This window comes from Panthera pardus, unplaced genomic scaffold (genome assembly GCF_024362965.1).
Source record: "Panthera pardus isolate Hobbes unplaced genomic scaffold, ASM2436296v1 HiC_scaffold_13, whole genome shotgun sequence".
Classification (NCBI taxonomy): domain Eukaryota; kingdom Metazoa; phylum Chordata; class Mammalia; order Carnivora; family Felidae; genus Panthera; species Panthera pardus.
Genome location: NW_026526688.1, coordinates 24694343 through 24719689, shown reverse-complemented (window position 1 = coordinate 24719689; position 25347 = coordinate 24694343). Strand labels below are relative to the sequence as shown.

Sequence of the window (25347 nt, the reverse complement as noted above, 5' to 3'; positions counted from 1 at the left end):
TGAAGCACAGAGACGCTAAATAGCTTGTTCTAAGGCACACACATTTAGATGAACTAGGGTTAGAAAGAGCACAAACCAATTATTGCCAGAACACAGATAAGCTTAGTCCTAGTTCAGTTTTGTTTTTCTCACCAGTTCTGAGTTCAAGAAGTAAGGCAACTTATACCTATTGGTTCTATCTTCCAGGAGCTGTCCGTCTAGTGTGTAAAAATATTATTCAGTGAAATAGTGAAATCAATTATCAACTAGTGTCGTTGCAGAATTGTCCTTTACCCTCACCAAAGATCCAAGTACTAATCACTGATATCTGTGAATAGGTTACCTTAAAAGCAAAGGGGGGACTTATTATTTTTAGAACAAATTGTTAATGTTTTTATTTATTTTTGAGAGAGAGAGAGAGAGAGAGAGAGCGAGTGCATGAGCAGGGGAGGGGCAGAGAGAGAGGGAGACACAGAAACCAAAGTAGGCTCCAGGCTCCGAGCTTTCGGCACAGAGCCCAAATGGGGCTCGAACTGGTGAACCAGGATATCATGACCTGAGCCAAAGTGGGACTCAACCATCTGAGCCATCCAGGTGCTCTAAAACAAAGAAGAATTTAGATGATACACTGGAATTGTCATTGTTAATCCAGGAACCAAGGAATGCCTAGGTCCTCTAGAAACAGGAAAAAACAAATAAACAAACAAATGTATTCTCCCAGAAAGTAGTACAGCCCAGCAAACACGTTGATGTTAGACCAGTGAGAGCCATTTCAGACTTCTAACCTCCAGAACGTTAGTCAATAAATTTGTGTTGTCTTAAGCCACTCAGTTTGTGGTAATTGTCATTGCAGACAGGGAATTAATGCAACCAATTAGTAATCAGCAAATATAGGCAACCCACTCAAGCCTGTAACATCTTTTCCCTTTCTCCTTCCCTTTTCTCTTCCTATCTTTATTGTGAAATGAAAGACTGTCCTCTTGATCATGTATATGAACATGAAAATTTTATCCACTTACTCAAAACACACCTACACAAAACTCCGAAGTTGAAATTTGGGATAACATTTACTTTGACACACTCTAGCAAGTCACCTTTTGAAGACAAAAGTCAGCCTGATTAATGAATATTCAGTTGGTAAAATGAAAATTAGTTATTTCCCAAATTGCAGTGGACTTTCAAAATTTCTGACCAAGATTACATTAGTGTTTTTCCACTGTGACTACAGCATCAATCATTTACCTCAATCTCTTCCTTTGACGTTGTTTGGTATATCGTGAGCTTTCAACTTAGATAGGTACATGAAGATAGAGAGGTTACTCCTGGAACTCTCTAAGATTTAGTTGAGGAAGTCAGATATATAGTATTTAAATGTGCTCATTCCTCTTCACCTTTAACTTTTTCCAGCCTACTAAATAAATCTGCTTGAAATAATGACTTACCAACTAAATAAATCAGATCCTAGAAGCTCTCCTTCTTTTTACAGAAATTCTTATTCAGGATCTGAATGTATTATACACATGTGCATAGATGGACACAGATAAAATGAATTAGAAATGAGACAGGGTTCCAGTGAGAAGACACAGATATACTTCATCGCCTGCCATTGATAGCTGTGTGAATTTTGTGCAACTCACTTAACGGAGACTCCGTTTGTGAAATGAAGATAATGGTAAACATCTCCCTAAATACTGAGGAGTAAATTAATTAGTACAAATGACTATACTTTGCCAATAGCAAAGGGTAGTCCAAAATGTTATTAATTTCATTATTTTGATTAGTTGTGATTTTTTTTTGTTTTAAAACTTAATATGTACTACATTTCTTATATTTATTTTTTGTTCCTTTTATCCCATGTGGTTTTCACTTAAATGCCCTGGAAGACCTATTAAAATTACTTTTATTACACTAGATTGAATAATATTATTCAGTATGATATGAGGTGTTCAACATGTTCTTCTATATAGGTATGTGTATACGAGAGAGACAAATGAAAAACAATTAAATTTCGAAGGTCTTTACAATAAGTGCCACCAGAGGAAGAGTGTTGTTTCATTAACACATAATATAAAGTAACGCTTTTATGTCTGTTATAATAACAATGATAATTCCTTACACTTATTGACCACTTAGTATGTGTCACACATCATGCTTTGCAGGGATCAGCTCACATTAATTCAGTGAAAATACAATGAGGTGTTATTATTTATCATCCTCATATTTTATAGATGAGGAACTGGTCACTTTGAAACCTATTAACTAAATTGCTCATGATCACTCTTCTAGAAAGCAGTAGAGTTGTAATGCCAGAGGCAAAGTTCTTAATTGCTGCACCTTGAATCCCTCCCGTAATCTCTGCCCAGTTTATTCCTCTCTGAACTCTATTCCTCCTTCTCCATCCGATCTTTCAAAACAGCTATACTGTCATGGAACTGAACATATTTGGATTCAGTGACAGGTTATCATTGCCCAAAACTCATTTTGTTGAATAAATCCCTGAGAGCTAGTTTATACTGGGCCAAAGTTAAAAACTTCTCTTCAGGTTTCTAGTGTAACAGTAACTCAAAAATAATTGATAAAAGTCATTGTTTGTCAAATTAGGTTTAGGATCTACTGTAATGAAAGAGTATTTAGGGGCGCCTGTGTGGCTCAGTCAGTTGAGCGTCCGACTTCGGCTCAGGTCATGATCTCACGGTTCGTGGATTCGACCCCCGCGTAGGGCTCTGTGCTGACAGCATAGAGCCTGGAGCCTGCTTCGGATTCTGTGTCTCCCCCTCTCTCTGCTCCTCCCCCGCTCATGCTCTGTCTCTCTCTCTCTCTCCTTCAAAAAATAAATAAAAAAACATTTAAACATTTTTTAAAAAAGAAAGAGTATTGGGATGTGATTTATTTATTTGGCTTAGAACTTCATTTTGTACATTTTCTCCTATTTTCCCTATTAGTTTTAGGACAGTATTGGCTAATGACATTTTTATGTTATTTGAAGGATGGCACTATTAATCGTGACCTCTGGAAGGCACAACCATTCTTATCACTTTGAAGTAATGATTAGTGTTCTTTCTCATCTGAATTTTTACTTGATTCATGAGCAGTGTAAGTAACTATAGATTTCTTACGTTCTGTGGAATATTCATAATTTCGAGGGTTTTCAATATGCCTGTCCAATCAGAAAATACATTATGATCTGAGTAATGTTCAAATTATTTACAAGGAAGCAATATATGTGATCCTTAATCTTGGAATAGACTGGCCAGGCCTCATAGGATGTGATCATGTTATTAGGTTTTCAAAACATGTGTTTGAGAAACATCTCTTTTGTCTATTGTATTATTTATCCAGATAGTACTGGAATTTTAGCTCCTATAATGAGGCAATAAAAAGAACTAAAAGTCATATAGATTAAAAAGGAAGAAATGAAATTGTTTCTGTTTGGTATATGGCATGATTATCTATATGGAAAAGCCCTCACATCTGCAAAACTTTTCTATAACTACTGAGTTTAGTAAAATCACATGATGTAAATATATTAATTCAAAACATGAAAAAAATCAAAATTTACGTATTAACAATATTCATATAAAATGAAAAATTAAAATACTATGCCAAATATGATTACTTCAAAAAACATTAAAAAGTTAAAAAAGCATGTACCAGATATGTGTGCTGAAAATAACAAAATGAATATATGTTCACGTTCGTGAAATATATCAGTGAAAACCTAAATATATGGGGAGATATAACATTTTCATGGGTTAGAAGACTCATAATAGCAAAGATGTTAATTCTCTTAAAATTTATGTGTGCCTTGAATGCAATTCCTATCAAAAGTTAACCAAGTTTTTTTGTTTTTTGTTTTTTGTATTTTTTATACATAGAAATACATATTCTGAAATTTATATGTAAAGGGACAGGCCATACAGTTATAAAAACAATGTTGAAAATAAGGTTTGTAATACTCTCTTTACCCAATACTAAGACCTATTTTATAGCTATAGTAGTCAAAATATTGGGATATTGTCAGAAGGATGAACAACTCAATAAAGATAATGAAAAAGAGAATTTAGAAGTTGGCACATGCCTGACTGATTTCTCACAATGATGTAAAAGGAAATCAATGGAGACAGGAAATGCATTGGAGCAACTGAATATTAATAGGCAAAACAAACAAACAACAAACACTGAAAACAAACAAAAAAACATTGATCTAAAATTCATATTATATTAAAAAATTAATTAAAAATGTATCACAGACTAAAATGTAAAACATAAAACTATAAAACTTTTTTTTAAAAAATTAAACAAAATCTTTGGTATGTAGAATTAGACAAAGCAGTCTCAGATTCAATAGAAATAGTGTGAGTCATAGAATAAAATGAAAATTTAAAAATTTGTTTCATTAAAGACCCTGCCTGTTCAAAGAATGAAAAGACAAGCGACAGAGATGGGAGAAAATATTTGCAAACCATATATTTAACAAAGGACTAGTATGTAGAACACAGAAAGAATACTAAAAAAAAAAAAAAAAGCAAAAAATACAAACAATCCAATTAGTAAATGGGCAACAGAGTATATAGAGATATTTTACTAAAATCGATGTATGAATGGAAAATAAACACATGAAGAGATGTTGAACATCACTGGACATAGGAGAAATGCAGAGTGAAAGCACAATGGATATTACCCAGTTATCACCATGTCACTACACTATTTTTAGAAAAAAAAATAGTGACAACCTTAAAGCTGGAAAGGATAGAAAGAAACTGAACTACTCCTACACACATTGCTAGAAAGAAACTAAAATATTACAGCTACTCTGTAAAACAATTGGGCAGTTTCTTTTAAACAACACATATATCCATCATATCACCAAGTAATTATAATCTTGGCCATTTATACCAGATAAATAAAACTTATGTTTACACAAAATCCTGTACACACATGTTCACAGTAGCTTTATTCATAGTAGCCAAAACCTAAACAACCCAGATGTTTTCCAATGGGTGAATCAATAAACTGTGGTACATTCATACTGTCAAATTCTACTCATTAACGAGAAGCAAGAAACTATTGATACATATAACAACTTGAATGGATCTCCAGGGAATTAGGCTAAGCACAATAAATAAATAAATAAATAAATAAATAAATGAATGAATGAATGAATGAATAAATCCGAAGTGTCACTACTGAATGGGTCTATATATAATGCTCTTACATGAGTAAATTATAGAATCAGATAACAGATAAGTGATAATCAGGGTTGAGGTAGGTGTGGCTTCAAAAGGGCAACGAGAGATCCGTGTGGTGATGGAACTGTTCTGTGTCTTGACTATATCCATGTCGGGATCCTGGTTGTGATCCTCTACTATAGTTTTGAAAGTTGTTACCATTGTGAAAAGCTGTGTAAATGTTGCTTGGAATCCCTCTGTATCATTTCTTACACCAGCATGTGAATTTATAATTATTTCAAAATAAAAGTTTATAGTTAGCACTCACTTGGTAACTTGTCTCCCAAAGTCAGAATTTTGGGGTCAACCCGAGTATACTCACTTTGATAGGTAAGCCTGTCTCAAACTTCTTCCTTAGGACAGTTGGACCATGTCAAAAAGTGATCTGCAGCCTATCCCAAAGCACGAGTGGGATAGTAAGAGCAACTTGAGTTGTCTAACCTGACAGACAAGTCAGAATTGAGACTCCGGGTGCCTGGGTGCCTCAGTCGGTTAAACATCCAACTTTGGCTCAGGTCATGATCTTGCAGTTCCTGAGTTCGAGCCCTGCATCAGACTCTGCTGTCAGCATGGAGCCTGCTTCGGATCCCCTATCCACCCTCTCTCTCTCCCCCCTCCACTTGCACTCTTTCTCTCAAAAATATATAGAAACATTAAAAAAAAAAAAAAGAATTGAGACTCGAGTTCATTGATGATATGATGTATTCTATAGAGTAAGGTGACCATGGTTTTGACTCTACTGCCAAGAAGGAACCAAAGGAGAAATGAAATGGATTCAAACTCCACCATCCCCTTTCAATCAATGGCACAGGACTGTGTTTCATTTACCTACTAGGGACTATAGTCTTCCATTGTTTGCAAACCAGCTGCTATAAAACCTTACCAAGGCAACTGATATTTGAGAGCAAGAGACTAAGGGACCATATAACTTTTGGTGTGTTAGATTCTCTGAGAACTACCATTGTATCAAAGCCATATCATCAGAAAGCTACAAACAAATGCTATGTAAATATATTTCTCTATACAAATGTCTTCACATGATTGAAATTTAATATTGTATACTTGATCTTTTAAAACTTTAATAATCAAATAACTTGGTAAGGTTCTGTGGACTGAATTTTGTCCCGTCAAGATTCATATGTGGAAGTCCTAATTCCCAAGGTGATGGTATTTAGAGACAAGGGCTTTTGGAGATATTTAGGTTTAATACATTTCTGAGGGTGGGGTCCTCAAGATGAGAGAGATATCAGGGCTACTCACTCTCTCTGTGTCATGTGAGACATGGTGAGTAGGCAGCTGTTTGCAAACCCGGAAGAATGCTCTCACCAGAACCCATCCTTGCTGACATCTTGATCTTGGACTTCTAGCCTCCCGAACTGTGAGAAAATAAATTTCTACTGTTTAAGCCACCCAGTCTATGAAATTTTGTCACATCAGCCCTAGCTGACCAAGATACATGTAGAGAATATTTTTCTATATTCTGAAAAATGTTATCTGTGGTTTATTATGTTGTTCAAATTTATATTCCTTGCTTAAAACAATTTTAAGCCTAAAGAAAAGTCATGAGTATAATTAAAAAAAAATTATGGGGGCACCTGGGGGCTCAGTTGGTTAAGCACCGACTTCAGTTCAGATCATGATCTCACAGTGCATGAGTTTGAGCCCCGTGTTGGGCTCTGTGTTGATAGCTCGGAACCTAGAGCCTGCTTCAGATTCTGTGTCCCCTTCTCTCTGCCCCTTTCCCACTTGTGCTCTGTCTCTCTCTCTCTCTCAAAAATAAATTAAAAACATTTTTAAAAATTTAAAAAATTGTGTATATCCTTTGCTGAGGGTCCCCATTCAAATTTTGCTAAATGAAATTGGTTTTAAAACATGCCTGAAAATTCTTTATACTTTTTTCATAAAATCATTTTAGAAAATTTCTAAATTTTCTATAAAGCTCTCATTTTTGAGAGCTTACCCTTCAAGCCCAAGTACTATGAAATGAGGAAACTGAAGCACATAGAGACACCCCATATAGATGTTCTGGGAGACAGTCCTTCCCAATGTCTCTGACGACAGCTATTATCAACTTCCAGGCATGTGAGTGAGCAAACCTTCAAAGGATACAGTCTCCCGAGTTTGAGTCACCTCAGCTACAGCCAAGAGAAGAAGACACCTGCTGTCTCCACTGGGCCCTGCCCAAACTGCAGGGTTTGAGCAAAATAAGTGTTATTATTGTTCTAAAGCCACTGAGTTTTGGAGTGGTTTGTTACACAAAATTAGATGACCAGAACACCATTTGTTCCAGTAACATACTTTGTTGACAAAGGAGCTGTTCTAGAATCACGTGGTGCACCCATTTGGTAAATATCTCATTTCCTTTAAGAGAGCCTCAGTGTTTTAGGACCTTAATATTTTGTAAAATGCTTCTCCATTTGAGTTTGTAATACATCTCATTATGACTATTCTCAGGTTATGCATTTTTGTTTGAAATAATGCAGACGTGTTCCTCAATCCCTGTTGCAGCCTAGCAAGTATAGCATGGGGCCGATGTGTACCATAACTAGTGACCTTTTGAGTAAGATGGTGACAGCCAGAACTTACCGTTGTAAAGTTACTCGTTTTCCCTCTTGAAATTAATATTTTGTTTGAAATATGCATTGAGGCTATCTAAAATTCAAGCCTTATCTTACTTTATCCCATTAGTTTTACCGTCCACTGATATTTTCCTCTGATATAATTATTACTGCGACTGTCAAATGGTGCCTTTCTAATTCCACAATTGCTTTACATTTTTAATTCACATCCCACCCTAAAAAAGAGATTTATCTTTTTCTTATTTATTTATATCAATATGGATTCATGGATTTTTATTGTATTCCTGAAGACAAATTTTTTAACTTCATTATACGCATTGACGACCAAAGTGCCTTTAAGAGCCTCTTTGAACTGGCTTTTGTCTTTTTTGACACGTTCCCAACCTCAACTGAGTATTGTCTTTACTTTCTGGCATATGAAAGGCACTTTCTCATTTTATTGTTTTTCTTGCTCCAGCTTTTAGTATCATGCATTTTCTACCCAAGAAGCCCTTAATTATTTTTATTGGAGAATGTTATTTTGGAATAAAATCTGACAACTAGTTGTGTTCAATGCTACTAGGATCACGAATCCATAGCCATCCCTACAGATAGTGCTAGGAAATGCGTATATATATATATATATATATATATATATATATATATATATAACACATTTTCATATTCTTATCTAGATCTATTTCTTTATCTACCCTTAGGTACTGAAAACTATGAGTTCATATCAGTACTTCCAGTCCAATGACATAGAGCTAATTCTGGCTTGTTTTCCTCCTTTCCATAGTTCTACCACCTTCTCAATAAGTGAGAAACCTATCTGCTCTAGATAGGAGGATATCAATATATTTAACTATTGGCTTAAGCCCCCACATGTATCCAATCTTAGAAACCTGATGGAGCTCTATACCTCTCTGATGCCCCCTCACCTGTGCCCTTGCCCCTGCCATACTTCCTTCCCAAGCTACACTGACACTATTCTTGCATTACTTCAAATGCCACTGACCTGGTTTTTTTGCCCTCCACATGCTGGCTCCTGCTGTGCTGACCTGTCTTTGTCCTGGTCAAAGGCTGGCTCTTCAGTTCTCTTTCTACATCTATAACTTTAGGTCTTTGACCCGTAAAGATGGTTTCTACTCTTAATACAGTACAACACAATTGCTTTGTTTTTAATTTGATTTCCACACAGATTCTATCTTCATCAAGCTCTGCAATATTGCAATCTCCAGATTCACCTCACCATTAATCTTCTGGACTTGATGTTTGGGAATTCCTTAGCACTTCAATGTCAGAATTCCTCTATTGATCTGACTTGACTCTTTTCACACAGCTCTAGAGATTCTGAGCTGCCTAAATGTAAAAATTTCCACTCTAACTCTTTGGTACTCAGTCCTTGACTTCAAGTATTCTGAGTTGCAGAGAGATGGAAAATTAAGTGAGTTGATTGATCCAACTAGAATGTGTTTGTTGGAAAGAAGTAAGAAAAATGCCATACTAAATGTTTTAAGAATCTTCATACTAGAAGTGAGGTTTCAGTTTAATAAAGATTACAACAGGGAGTGAAGATACGGCCTTGATGTACTGAATGGCACGATAGTAAGGGCTTTTAGAAAATAGATATGTCAGAATTAAATGCATGGGAATCTTCTGCAATAGGTAAAATAGGATAAGGGAGATTGTGGTGGATTGAAGAAGAGTGCAAATTTAAGGATCATGTTGAAGGCTGATATTGTCAAATGGGTAATATATTAGCATTTTTTCTTTCTTTCTCTTTGAAGTCACATATCAGAATTCTATATTATTAAATCACTTCCTGTGGGAGAAATGGTTCATGTTCTCACTCAATCCATTCTTTCTTTATTAATTGAGGTATCCACCCAAAGTTTTAACAAGGAACAAAGCCTCATTAGAACTAACCTTTCTCTGCTACCCTTGCATTTACCCATAAGCATATGACTAAATTTTGGCTGATGTAATATTGTGATATTCTTAGAAAAGCATTTGCCTTCTGCTTCCTCTTTTTCTCACTTCTCCCATGCTGGAATGCAGAGATGATGATAGCCTCGAATTTATGGTGAAGGACAACAATGTGGACTAGAAGCCTGCAGATGTGTAATTTCTTTTTTTTCCCCAATGGTTATTTATTTTTGAGAGACAGAGACAGAGCTTGAGTTGGAAAGGGGCAGAGAGAGAGGGAGACACAGAATCCTAAGCAGGCTCCAGGCTCTGAGTTGTCAGCACAGAGCCTGACGTGGGGCTCAAACTCACAAACTGTGAGATCATGACCTGAGCTGAAGCCGGAAGCTTAACCGACTGGGCTACCCACATGCCCCTGGATGGGTAATTTCTAAGGAATCTTTTCACTGGATGCCTCACAGAGCCTGCCTATGTCTGCACTGGAAAATGAGAGAAATGAACATTTTGAGAATATAACTAATATAACTTATCTATCTTCTATCCTTCTTTTTGCATTTTGTCTAGAAGTCTTCAAATATGTATACAAATCCAGTAAAGTATACAATTTCCCATTTCTAATATTGAATATACAAGTTTTCACTTCATGTATTTTCACCACTCCTTTTCCTTCACCCATTATCTGATGTCTTTTAGTTTTTGTAAGTATTTATTTTTAAAAAGTAAGCAAATGAGGAAAACAGTAATGATATTTAAAAATTTTTACATGGTGATATTTATTAAATACCAAATTTGTATCAGGATTGGTCTTAAGAGATTTTCATATGTGTCTTTTACCTTCACCCAAATCCTATGGGTTGGGTGTTTCTCATAATGCTCCTTTGAAGATGAAAAAAAAAAGGCCTAGAGATTCAAAAGTGATTTTAACATTTATAATTCATATCTGTGTGTGGAGGTTGTCATAACCCAATCTTTCTGCATTCAGACATCTAAACAAGTCATGATTTACAACCTTTGCTTTTTAACTGTCTAGTTTCTTTCAAAGCACAACTCTGTGCTTGTTTCCAAACAATATGTTCATGTATGTTTTGTATAGTATTATTACCATTTTTGCCAAATATGTTTTTGCATTTTGGATGAGTAGAGAGTACTTCAGGTTACATTCATGTCATGCATTTGTTGTTGTAAACCTATCCAGTGAGCTAGTAGAAATTCTCCTGTGTTCTATTTGGTCAGTCTCCTGGGATTGTAAAAGGTGCTCCTTGGTAGTACTCCCAGCCATAAATTTACAACAGCTGAAAAGTTTGTTAGAACGTGTGCAATAATGCAAGAAAGTATCTGCAGTCTTATTTTCCCTAAGAAATTCCCTATGGATGTCATAATTAGTGTATATTGAACAAATATTTATACTTATGCAGCTGCATAACAGTGAAATAAAAATTTAGCGTAAAAAGAAAAAAAAAGGCTTGGAGAGTTTCAATAATTTGCATAGTATGGCAGGCAGAATATGGACTCCCCCTACCCAGGATATTCACATCCTAAACCCTGCAGACTGTGAATACATTACATGACAAAGGGATTCTACAGATGTAATTAGGGTTACTAATCAATGACCTTAAAATAGGGAGATTATCCTGGATTATCTAGGTATCTGGATAATGTAATAAGGCAATGCCATCATACGAGCTATGAAAAGCAGATAATCTTTTTCCAGCTGTAGGCAGAAGAAATAAGAGAGATTCAAGGGGAGGGAGAGTTAGAGGGATTTGAATCATGAGAGGGACTCACCCAGTGTTCTTAGAGGCAAGATGCTTGGAAAGCGTGAGGAGGAATATGGGTCACCTTCAGAAGCAAATACCAGCTCCTGATTGACAGCCAGCAAAGAAACAATGAAACTGCAGGCAATTCTAGTAGACCATATTCTATAAGTAATGTATTTTTAGAATGTCATCACAATATATAGGAAACCAGACTAGTCATTTACACAGTGGCAGGATAAATTATATCTTTGGGATATTTTGTGGATTTAAGACGCATAGCTATGGGAAGAAATTTAAATATCAGTGGGAAGATGTACAACCAATACACAAAGATGTTGATTCAAGCCCCCCACCCTCTGACCTTATTTGTAAAGGAGTTGTCCTCTTTTATAACTTTCTTAAGATTTCTATTACACAATTATATTTTCAATAAGTTTTGCTTTAATTAAAGTAGGAGACATTTAAATGACAGCTTGGAAAAATAAAATAAGTCATGCAAAGGACTGTCGGTAAGGTGCTCAGGGCTTATTGTTGGAGGATGGCATGGTTCATTATTTATATACCTTGAAACCCGTAATCCTTTGTCACCTGCAGATTTAGGAGGGGGGGGGCGGAAAGAGAATGGTGCTCATCTTTAGCGTCTCTAAAATCTGTATCCTCGGTGTCTTTAAAAGGCGATTTGAGGGGCGCCTGGGTGGCTCAGTCAGTTGGGCGTCTGACTTCAGCTCAGGTCACGATCTCGCGGTCCGTGAGTTCGAGCCCCGCATCGGTCTCTGGGCTGATGGCTCAGAGCCTGGAGCCTGCTTCCGATTCTGTGTCTCCCTCTCTCTCTGCCCCTCCCCCGTTCATTCTCTGTCTCAAAAATAAATAAAACGTTAAAAAAATTTTTTTTTAAAAAAAAGGCGATTTGAAAATGGAGTTGAGTGATTTACCCAAGTCCACAGGCTTGAAATGCCACACCTGAGAAAATTGAACATTACGTTTCTCAGCACCCGGTCTAATCACATTTCTTCTGGTACTATTCGAACCACGCAGCTCCATCCTGCTGGCTGTGTGTTACCACACTCTTGGCATTTGGACAACTTGGGGAACAATGGTCCTCCCTAATAGAAAGCATGATCCCAAGGTTGACCTCCTCACAGCGTGCCAATTTAACAGACAAGAGCAAGGATGTAGAAGACTAACTAATAAAAACAAACCAGAAAATATTGATTACCACCCCGAAACATGGTGTTGAATCTAAAAGACTGCTCTTCAGAAAACCCTTTCTTCTGTCATCAAACAAGCATTCGAGCTTGTCTATCTGTCCAACCATTCAGTTAGAACAGGGACGAAGGGATGATATATTCTTGGCTTTTCAAGCAAACATCAGGGCACAGGGTGGATTCTGGGATGGGATCCACTATTCTTTCAGATTGCCAGTTTTCATTTCTACTGCCTGAAAAAAATGAGATATCCTTTGTCCTTACACATTTAGCTATTGTCCACTTTTCTCTCATAAACCAAACGGAGAGGTCTAAATCCAACTAACAGCATTTAATTTAACGTGAAGGTATTCCATGCAGCTAAAGTTTTCACTTTCAAAAGTCAAAGGACATACACTTGCACTTTGTTTTCTAAGTTAATATACTACTTGGAATACCAATGAACGTGCAAATTGCAGGTGATTGATTCTACCTGAAAGCCCTAAATTTAAGAGTCTTCTAAGTGTAAAGGTTTATATTTTTTATGTGTGTACCTGGTCTCAAAAGATAATTGCAGTAAGTAAGATGTTTGAGCAATGTTAGGGAACGCTAAATGAAAATGAAGTTTTCAAGTATGCACATGTGGTCTAAAGTGTAACACTCCAATATATTTAGTGATGTAGAGAGGGCATATTAAGGTCATAGAAGCATCTTCCTATTAAGATTTAAGCAAGCTATTCCGGGGCAAGTCATTTGGTATCAAGAATAAACAATTCCAAATTTTAAGCACATGGTTGTTTATCAGGGTGATGGGGTAATGAGGCAGGTTCCTTCTTCAGGTAACCACTGGCGATTTTACTCCTATCCCCCTGCACCCTACGAGTCTTTGAATGTCTGACGTAAATTCCTGCTACTTTCTAAGTAGAGTAACTGTAAATATCCTGAGTTACACTAGATCTGTGAATAATTTCACTCATAAGTGATTTTGCCTCAGGTGTATAGACACGTTGTCTAAATAAATTCATCCATTTCTGTCATCCTGAAAGAGAAGTCCATGTATGAAATGCCACTGCTCATAAAGTATGAAGCCAGAAAGAATCGATTGTAATTCCAACGGATATTGCTTAAGTAGAAAATTTTGTGCCACAAATTTAAAATTCTGGAATCAACCTCACACAGATCTCTTGTCACATGGAACTTTGAAGTCTTGTCAGCACAGCTACCTAATTTATATGAAGCACCCTGGAGTCAGTGTCTCTTTGTAGTGTTATTTGTCAAATGATTCAAGCACTGCTTTAAAGGATATATGAGTTTCTAATCAATCCCTGTGCCTTTAAATTGTATGCTGCACTATGCACAGTTTTCCCCTCTAAGTATATGAAATTCTAAGTTATATTTGCCTTCGATATCTCTGTTTTCCTTTATTTTAGAAGTATCGCAGCAACGAATAAAGCCACTGTAAAGTGAATATTCAATATTCTGGTAAGGGAGAAAGGACCTAGCAGGGATTTGAGAGGGTGTGTGAATGTGTGTATGTTTGTGTCTGTGGGTGTGTGGGCTCTTCTGGGAGGAAACAGAACTGTGACTGCTTCCTGGGGAGGCGGGGTGGGGGGTGGATTCCAATCAAATGAAAATACTCCTCAACTTAGCATTTCTTTGTTAATAAGGGGGAGCCTCTTCTATATCGACATCAGGTTAGAAATTGGGGTTACTTGTTACAGGTGCTCTCATTCCCTCATCTTTTAAAAAAAATTTTTTTTTAACGTTTATTTATTTTTGAGACAGAGAGACACAGAGCATGAATGGGGGAGGGGCAGAGAGAGAGGGAGACACAGAATCGGAAGCAGGCTCCAGGCTCTGAGCCATCAGCCCAGAGCCCGACGCGGGGCTCGAACTCACGGACCGCGAGATCGTGACCTGAGCTGAAGTCGGATACCCAACCGACTGAGCCACCCAGGCGCCCCACTCTCATTCCCTCATCTTAAGTGTTATGCTTCAAACCCTTACAGAAATTTCTGCCTGGATTCTGCAGTCATGACCTCAAAATTATATTATTTTATTATTTAGGATCTTCTGGAATACATGATACAGACCTCCACTATAACACTGATTCATTTTCTGAAATAACTGAATAACTTGATGCTTTTGAGAGTAATTACAAGATCTAAAGAAAAGAATTTAGTTTACTCATAACCTTTCCCCTACTTCAGTCTTCCATTGATATTTGCATTTTAGGTCTTCTTTGCATGTCTTTCACTTTTAAATAATACCTCTGAATCTTATATGTCTATCACCTTTAGTTAGCTTTTCTCAGTGTCTGAATTCTAGACTGTCTTCCACTATCCTGACCCACTTTGCTCTGCCTCTCCTATTCCATCCACGAAGCGCACCTAGGACGCCTAGGACGTGCAGCCGTACTTCTATGTCACTGAGGCCAATGTTTACTTGTCTTCTGGCACCACAACCAGTGCCTTCTAGTTGAAGACTACTGGAAAATCAAACGGTGGGAGATCATGTTATGACGTGAACTCAATGTGAGGCATGGGAATCGTACATCTTATGACGTAGCTCTTGTTCAGTTGCATGTTCTTTCAAGAAGTAAACAATGTTCCAAGACCTCAAGCTACAGTACCTGTAACTTTCAGCTTTTCAGCCCCAATGGTAATCTCATCTTCATCTGCAGAGAACAGCACCCTGCCATCTTCACTCGCTCTCACTTCAAATCTCTTACACTGAGCTTCCACAGCGTCAGCTCCTATGGTCAGAGGAAAGGTTTAAAAATGAAACTGGCATGTAGGAAACCATTAACATGTATTTTTTTTAGAAAAAAGAGGAGAAATAGATATATTAGGTTTTTTTCTTGTCTCTGCAGTACATTTTATACCTGAATTAATATTTTGAAATTGTTTTCCCTTCCAGTAGGCTCTCTAATTTGGTCGGGTTTGTTGGGCTAGGATGGCTGGGCATACATCTGACCTCTAAATGCTTGCATAGTCCTAACAAGGTTTGTAGCCTTAGCTAACTAAAAAACAAAACAACAACAACAACAAACCCAAACAAACCAAAAACCTTTACATACGCACAAGGAGAGATGACGTCTACTTTGTTCTTGGTTGTAGCCTGAACACGCGGCATTATACTTGGCACATGCCGGTTGCTCAATAAATACTTATGGACTGAATTACTCCCCTGTTCTCTCTGCAAGCAGACAATAGTGCCTGTGCTTGCTACATGGCAAGGTACTTGTAAAGCATTACTCAGTTGTGAACCGTTAGCTACTCTACATTTCACATATTTTAATATTGAACTTTGTTCACCCTTTACTGTCACTGAATGTGAATGCATTTTATAGTTAATCTTGCAAATATAAATACATATATGCATATATACACACACACACATATATATGTTTTTAGTGCTCCCCAATGTATTTTCTCATCAAAAGTTTTCTTGATTTATTAAAATATAGTATTAAATATAGTTACATCATAGTATTGGAAATCTGTTTCTGATGCTGGGCAATTTTGCATATTAATCCATCTACAAACCACGAAGACAGCTTCCATATTTGGAATACATGATCAATTTGTAAGTTTGAAGGGCTTCAACAAGAGGATCAAACTGGTCAGAGGGTGAGGAATTGGTATTTCCATAATATCTATTTATTTCTTTTGGCATAACACATTTGGCATATGATATACCTTCCCCTCCTGTAAGATCCGGAGTATCTCTCCTCTGCTATCTACATCAGAAACTCTTGTCAGATACAACCCAGCCCAATCACGGACCTAGGTACATCACGTTTGCTCATACCTCTTTTCATGTGCTTTCCATGTACTATGGACTGCTTGTTTGTGTCTGCCCAAAATTCTTCTGTTGACATCCAAGCCCACAATGAGATGGTATTAGGCCAACTTATACCTCAAAGGCCATCTATGAGAGGTAATTAGGTCATGACGGTGGAGCCCTCAGGAATAAGATTAGTGACCATACAAAGTTTGCCCTTTCTCTTTCTGCAGTCTGCTGAGTGTGGACGCGGTGAGAAGCTGGTATCTACAGACCAGGAAGCAGCCTCTCACTAGATGCTGGCTATCCTAGTGGCTTGCTGTTGGAATTCCTAGCCTGGAATACTGTGAGAAGCAACTGTCTGTTGTTTAAACCACCCACTCTATGGGATTTTGTTATAGCAGCCCAAACAGACTAAGACAATGTTCTACCATAATTTGTTTGATCTGCAACCCCCTGAAATTCAAAACATGAGATCATCTTTGTATTCCAAAATATCCTCCAAATTTAAACTTGGGTCTGATTTCTAGAGGTGCTTAGGGTAGGAAGTTGGATAGGTGAATGAATACCAGACGTAAACTTTCTTTCCCTTTCCTTGGCCCTCAGCCCCACCTCGGCCTTGTTGCCAGGCCTAGCCCATGGGCTTTAGTATCTTATACCTTCCTACCACCATGGCTTCTGAGGGGCACTTAATAAGAGGAAAACATTAATTACAAACCCTGATGACTTGTGGGATAATTTCTCTGAAAACAAGATGTATACTTTTCTTTTAATATAAGAAACTACCTACATGTTTTCAGGTCCACATAGAAATTTTAAAAAGCTTCAACTGTTTATGACGATGCTAAGTAAGATAAAACTGACGTTAACCTTGCAGTATGTCAAGACCCAAACAGCATGAATTGTATTTCAATGTCTGTTATATATATATTTTTTAAGCAAAGCACTTTTTTAAATGAAATTTAATGGCAATATTGGAACCACGGGAGACCTATTGTCCTTGGTAACAGTCTTTGCCTTTGATCTGGCAAACATTATTTAGCAGCCTGTATTCAGTGGAGTGTGTCTTCTCCTAATCATGGTCTAACCTTCCTGTATTGTGCTTTTAATCTTTAAACCATAGTAACCCAACTGGGTGATGTTCCAAAAAGCGTGCTTGGGGCTGGATGTGTTGATAAATGTGACTTCTAAGTTTTGAGGCCTCTGTGTCTCAATCTGTCTTCAAGGCACTCAGACATACACTAAATCCGAACTGCCTGAAAGATATTCTAGATATTATACACATAAAACCTTAACATGTATATTACATTGCTTTCTTCAAATATGCTTAGTTATTGGGTGAATTGATCCACAAAATATATCAGTGATTTTAATGACATTGAAGTGATTTATATCACTATATGTATATAATATATATTTTACACACACATACATACACATGCCCCATATAGACACAAGTTGATAAGACTTTTCTTGGCATAACATTTGATGTCATTATATGTAAGATACTTTATTAACATAAGCATGCTATATTGTGTGTCACATAAACTAGTAGAAATACACGTGGAGAATCTGGATATGGCAAAGTGAGTTGAAATCTTAATTCAATAAATTTAAATAAGCAAAAGCAATAAGCTAGTAAGAAAATATATGCACACCTGGAATTAAAAAATGCATCTAGGCCATAAATAAATGCATGCAAAATCATTCAACTAAAAATAGACATATAAATTAATACTGCAGACTACACTTTATTCAACATATTACTAACATTTCAGAAGGCATATTTGCAAGCAATTAGCAATACTTGACAGTAAATATTTTAAATCAGAAAACAATTTTGAATATATTGTGCTGTTGTACATTGCTTTCCTTTTCTACAAATAGCAGACAGTAATGCATGCAATTAGACACATAGTGGATCACTGTGAATATTTGTGTTTCAAGTTAATGTATTAGGCGAGATGAAGCTGAATTTATTATATCATAATATGTTTTGCGTTGTCTTACTCTGTTTTCTACATTCCTGGCTTCACATATTTGTAAGGCTAGGTCAACTCGGATCCAGTTATTCAGAGGAGCTAGGTAAATGCTCAGTTCCATTTTCTTCCCAACCATCAATGCTTCCCGAGTTGCAGGAAAGCAATATGCCTGAATGACTCTGGATAAGGAGCTCTGATTCCTCAGCAAATAGGTCATGTGGCATGGGATATCCACAGTTCTATATTTTACTAGTCACCTTAAACACTAACTTGCTAACTAAAGTCTCAAGACTAAATGTTTCCTTAAGAACAGCTGAGGAAGTTTCTGTTAGCAACTGCAAAATCAAACAAAGAACAGTCAGGGATAAAATAAGTAAAGAGAAGGGGCGCCTGGGTGGCTCAGTCGGTTGAGCGTCCAACTTCAGCTCAGGTCACGATCTCGCGGTCCATGAGTTCGAGCCCCGCATCGGGCTCTGGGCTGATGGCTCAGAGCCTGGAGCCTGCTTCTGATTCTGTGTCTCCCTCTCTCTCTGCCCCTCCCCCGTTCATGCTCTGTCTCTCTCTGTCTCAAAAATAAATAAATGCTAAAAAAAAAAAAAAAAAATTAAAAAAATAAGTAAAGAGAATTAGCAGGAAAAAGGGAGAAACCATGTAAGCAAAATAATAGATTCCACAAAAGGACTGAAGTATTAAATATATTTCCAAATATTTTCTCTAGTTCACTTAGCATTCTGTATATATTCTTTAAAAGCAAATAAAGAAAAGTAACAGCAAAGCTAATTTCTTGCTCTCCTCAGAGATGGCTCCACTGCCTTTCTGGAACATTCACATTTCTTAAGACATAGTCAGCAGCCAAAGGCATATTTGCTGACAAATAGAGAGGCTCCGGTAATTTATCTACTGTTTTTGAGTTTTCTACATTAAATCAGTCAAACACACGAATTAGAAAATTTTCTTCAATAAAAACCTCTACGGGAGCTCAAACAATATATTTCCATAGGGCCTCTTGGTACTAGTTAGTCCTAATTTAAAGAAAACAAGGCAAAGATAAAAATGGATATACCTAATTATCTCTGGTGTGTTTTCCTCAAGCATATCATGATGGATCTTTCTTCCTATATAACTCTGATTTTATGTGTTGCCAATATTTTCAAGGTCTTGAAGAAGAGTATAATTAAAAGATTAGAAATTCCCACAAGAAAAACAAAAGCAAGAGTCAATACAGTCAACGAAATCCAGAGTTCTCAAATTCCTGTTTTGGAATTATCATGGGCCAAAAAAAAAAAAAAAAAAAAAAGGCTGACACAAAACAAAAGAAGCTGCTTTCATGAAGTATAAATATAAATGAGCACTATATTTTACTCTATACAATGTATGTCATTAGAAACTCGCCTGCAGAAAGTGTACTATGAGTGTACTTGGGGGGAGAAGGAGAAGAAACAGAATGAGGGAAAGATCATAGGGGCCAGGGTGGGAGGCTGATCTTGGAACAAGGGCTCCAGGGCCTTTGCCAATTGCAATCTACATTGGATCCTGTCTGAGATTAGCACACCACCCCTCTCCTCGCGCCCCTACAACCTAGCCCCCAACCATAGGAACTGATTTCTGTTTCCGAATTGGGATAACCATTGTTTCTCTAGCAAATAAGGTCATTATATGAACCCTGAGGTTGCATTCACCCTTGTATCCCTACCTGGGGCTTCCTACCATCCTGTATCTAGACCAGTGCCTTGTATACAGTAATTCCTCAATAAAAGTTTGTTTTTTACAAAACAAAGGAGCAAAGGGGAAGAGAGAGAGGGATGGTTGGGGGCCGCAAACCAAGAAACAGGCTCTTGGTTACCAGAGGGGACGTTGGGGGTGGGGATGGGTGAAATGGGTGATTGAGGAGTGCACTGTCATGGTGAGCACCACGTGATGTATGGAATTGTCGAATCGCTATACCGTACACCTGAAATTAATATTACATTGTACGTTAACTATCTGGGATTTGAATAAAAACTTTTAAAAAATGTTTGTTTTTAAACTGAAGTGAATTCCACTCCTTTCCACATTCTGTATCTTTATGCCTTGTTTATCACTCCTTCACCCATCTATACCATAGCCATGGCCTCATGCTATTATTCTCCATCTTCCTTTATTTATTTATTTATTTATTTATTTATTTATTTATTTATTTTCAAATATGAAATTTATTGTCAAATTGGTTTCCATACAACACCCAGTGCTCATCCCAAAAGGTGCCCTCCTCAATACCCATCACCCGCCCTCCCCTCCCTCCCACCCCCCATCAACCCTCAGTTTGTTTTCAGTTTTTAACAGTCTCTTATGCTTTGGCTCATCTTTTCTTAATCACATGTACCTTCACCCTAGGGGAACTCTGCATGTCAGCATTATTCGGAAATGAGTTCTCACCACTTCCATTTTGTAACTTTACTACTTAACGTATGTATCCTTAAAACATTTCTCTCAGTTTTGCGATACACACACACACACACACACACACACACACACACACACACATACATAAATGCATACACAAACACACAGCTTTATATTACTTCTATTTTTCAGTGACTAGGCTTTTTCACACATTAGGCTTGTGAGATTCATCTCTTTTGATACATGTGGTTCTGGTTTATTCACCTTCACCACTACAGTCTATTATATGGATATCCCAGTTAGGGATCTACTTTCCACTGGTGATCTTACAGGTTTCTAGAATATCTGAATCAGTAACAAGGACGCTATAAAAATTTTCCTACAAATCTCCTATACTCAAGCAATTACAGAGCTTTTGCGTTGGTGTGAAATGGCTGGATCATAGAGAATGTACTCCAAATTTTCTAGATAATAAAAAGTTACTTTTCAGACTGATGTATCAATTTACATTCCCACCAACAGAATAGGAGAGTTCCTGTAGCTCCACATCACTGCCAACACTCAGTGTTATCAGACTTTGTAGTTTTTGCCAATCTGAGTTCCTAAAATGTATGCCACAAAGGTTTCAATGAATAATTCCTGGATTACTGTTGGAGGGACTATCTTTTTTATGCCACTGCTCCTCAATGTCCTTTACTGACAATATGGTCCCCACGATCAATCTATGGGGGCAGGAGGGGGGTGCTGACTCTCCGTCTAGAAGTTGTTCAGTTCTCTTCAACCAAAACAATTAATTCATACACAAGCACATGACCCAAACACTCTCCTGATTTTGTTTTATGATTTGAAAAAGAGGCACAATCTTCTTTCCAGATCACAGACCCAGAGCATGATATAAACTAATCTTTTGAGGCTAGCTATACCCCTATGTGGAAAAAATCTGCCTGAGAATTCAGCCAATCAGTGAAAATGGCGGGGGCCGGGCGGGGCGGGGCGGGGGGGGGGGGGAGGAGCGGGGGGGTTGGCAGGAAGAAGGTAAGAAGGAGAATGAGAAGCACAGAGAGACATGCCTGAAACTATTGCTTAAAGGCTGGATCCGGTGAGACAAACTAGTCTAGCCCTGGGCTTGCCTATTATATGAATCAATAAATAACTCATCCGCCCCACCCAGGTTGAGGAGTTCTTAAATTCTGAATTTTCACCGTTCATTGTTCTTAACTCTTTCTCTGTTTACTTCTTTAGGTTTCCATGTATCCTTCTCCCTCTCTCTCTCCCTCTCTGTCATGCTTATCTTTATCAATTAGAAGTTAGAGGGGCGCCTGGGTGGCTTGGTCGGTTAAGCCTCCGACTTCGGCTCAGGTCATGATCTCAAGGTCCGTGAGTTCGAGCCCCGCATCAGGCTCTGTGCTGACAGCTCAGAGCCTGGAGCCTGTTTCAGATTCTGTGACTCCCTCTCTCTCTGCCCCTCCCCTGTTCATGCTCTGTCTCTCTCTGTGTCAAAAATAAATAAACGTTAAAAAAAAAATAAAAAAAAATTAGAAGTTAGAAACCTTCCACCTTTATGAAACACTGCCCCACCACACATGCACAATATACAAATCATTAGCACTTAATTAAAAGGGGAAAAAATATGCTCTAGGACTTCCTAAAATGATGCTGTGGAAATGGACACCATAATATCCTGGGGCAAATTGTTTCATAGCCTTTGCATTGAGCAAACTAAATTTCTACTTAGACAACTTCAACACTTAATGGTGTAAATAAAATCTTTTATGCTTATATTCTTCCCTCTTTTTGGTGATTCATAACAGTATCATAATAATATTGTTCATTAATTAATCATTATCATTGTACTTGTATGACTACCTAACCAGCCATTTCATAAATTACTATGGTATTTTCTCCTGGACCTGGCCTCTATGAATTCTGAGAGGATCAGGTAAAATATGCCTCTTTATCTCATTTTTGTTGACTATGTTGTCTAAGACAAGTGAAAGCATACATCTTTGACTTGCGATTTTGTTTAAGAGGACCAACGGAACAACATATGCATAAAATATTCTGGTTTTTTTCAGTATAGTATGCAGATATAAAATTACAGCATTTCAAAACTATGAACAGCACAAAGTTGGTGAGTGAAATATTCCCTAATTTTTTTTTTTATATATCATGACCACTCATTTTCTTTTAATATATAAAGGAAAAAACTGAAACAAAAATGCATGTCACATGCAGTGAAATAAATATGATAGAATTATTATATAAGAGCAGAAACAGTAATGAGAAGAGACTGCTTACAACTACATTTTTGCTAAGTCGATATTACAAGAAAGGAGAAAACAAATCCTAATATCTTCTGGTAATCTCTCATTGCCTAACTTTTCAGCAGACATTAATAATGTCTAAAATGATGCAGTATAATTTATGGAAGTTGTGGTAGAACTTGAGACTTGAAAACTCATTTCTTGGTAATACCCAACTAAAGTTATTCCCATTGTGGTGTATTATTTTTAATTTTTAACACATGTTTCATAAGAACAAGAACTTCTTTCCTGTCAGCTTGACCTGGTCTTCTGCTACATTTTGACACAATTATCAGGGTAGTTTCACGTGCATGCTTAATAATTTTATTTCTTTTCCTTTCTAACATGCATTTTATTTCAAATAATTAATATGTGTATCCATGTTTAGACTTCAACACAAGAATGAAAAATGAGTTGGTACAGTTTTCTGATAATATTTTTATGCAAATTCCCTCTAAATTACATGCAATATAACTTGTTTGGTTGCGATAGTATAATTTTGCAGATGTATTCACTAATAATACGGTCTCACGGTACCAATTAAGTACAAATTTCATACCAGATTTCAAGATTACTTTTTCTCGATTTCCAAAGTCATCCAACTTTTGGGACACCTGGGTGGCTCAGTCAGTTAAGCATCTGACTCTTGCTTTCAGCTCAGGTAATGATCTCATGGTTAGTGAGATCAAACCCAGCCATCGGGCTCTGCACTGACAGCACAGAGGCTGCTTGGGATTCTCTCTCTCTCTCTCTCTCTCTCTCTCTCTCTCAAAAATAAATAAACAATTTTAAAAAATCCGACTTTGACAACTTATTACCTAAATATCATAATGAAGGTCACCGTAACAGTACTTTTATTAACTTTTCTAATGTAAGAGGTCTTACACAGAACCCATTCCAGACAGAGAATTGTATTCTTGAAAATGATATGAAAAAGTAACCACCTTCGCTACAGGGTTGTACTTGCATATTTATTTATATTACCTACTAACACTTCTTAGTATGAATATTTGAGGCGTGCTTATTGATACTTAGTTTTTACATTCAAAATGTTCCATATTCCCCTTAACATTAGGTAGATTGTCTCTGGATTTCATTTAGTGGGAACACATTTTTAGTGTTATAAATCAGTTAATTGAGCACGAAACAATAAACTTCCAGATAAGCAGTTTAAGAAACCTTAGTATAAAATACAGTTTTTATTATAATATCATTTTAGGCAGTTAGTCAACTGTGCATTATTATTGATTTGTTATAGCTGATGCATATTTTTATGATTACATGTAATTCTTAGAATTGCTTGCATCGGAACACATTATTTCTGATTTCCAAGGAAGCCTCAGTCTCGGGTTTCTAGAAAAATGACCAAATCGGGTCTTGTATCAGAGAGAATGATCTAGTTTATAATCCAATGAAACAATCCCTCAAATTAGAATGCCTTAGGCCAGCGAAGGTCTGTTCCTTGTTCATGCTCACTTCCAGCATGATTCAGCAGGATGCTATGGTCACAGAAATCACTCAGGGACCCAAATGGTAAAGGCTCCATCTTAACACGCGCCTTCAAAGCTGTGGCAACAAGAGAAAAGGATATGGCGAACTGAGCGCTGTCTTTTAACTTTCATTTTGAAGTAATACATCATTTATTGTACTACTGGCCAATGAAAGCGATATCATCAAGTCTGTTTCCAAAGAAGTGGGAATTTATAATATTTAACCTGATGTTCACCTCTAAATACAAAACTGACAGAGACCAAGAAAATGTTTATTAGTTTGTCAGGGCTGCCAAAGCACCACACATTGGGTGGCTTGAAAAACAGAAGCTATTGCTTTAGAGTTCCAGTGGCTAGAAGTCAGAGATTAAGGTGTTGTAGAGTTGCTTCTTTCTGAGGCTAATGAGGGAAAGGTCTGTTCTAGTCTCTCTCCTTGGCTTGTAGATGGCTGTCTTCTCCATGCATTTCATTCCCCCTCTATAGGTATATTCTGTGTCCAAATTTCTCCTTTTTATAAGAATATCAGTCATATTGGATGATCCACCCTAATGACTTCATTCTAACTTGATTACCTTTATCTCCAAATAAGACCCTATCTTCAAATAAGATCACATTCTTGAACTAGGGTTAGGACTTCTTATATGAAATTTTGTTTTTGGGGGAGTGGATATAATTCAACACGTAAAACATATCTTCAGTGTAATGGGGAAAATAAGAAAAAAATAACAAAAATAAAAATGCCAACCTAGAATTTTAAGGCTAGCAA

At 37.0% G+C, this 25347-nt stretch overlaps 1 protein-coding gene across 5 annotated transcripts in view; it reads right to left on the bottom strand.

The window, feature by feature from the left end:
* The window catches only part of SGCZ (sarcoglycan zeta), a 1075859-nt gene that overhangs the window by 47190 nt on the left and 1003322 nt on the right, over positions 1 to 25347 (bottom strand). For all 5 annotated transcript variants that reach the window (XM_053900919.1, XM_019466762.2, XM_053900917.1 and 2 more), the window contains one exon: positions 15271 to 15393. In XM_053900919.1, coding sequence (XP_053756894.1) covers positions 15271 to 15393 — 123 coding nt within the window. The remainder of the gene's footprint in view (positions 1 to 15270; positions 15394 to 25347) is intronic.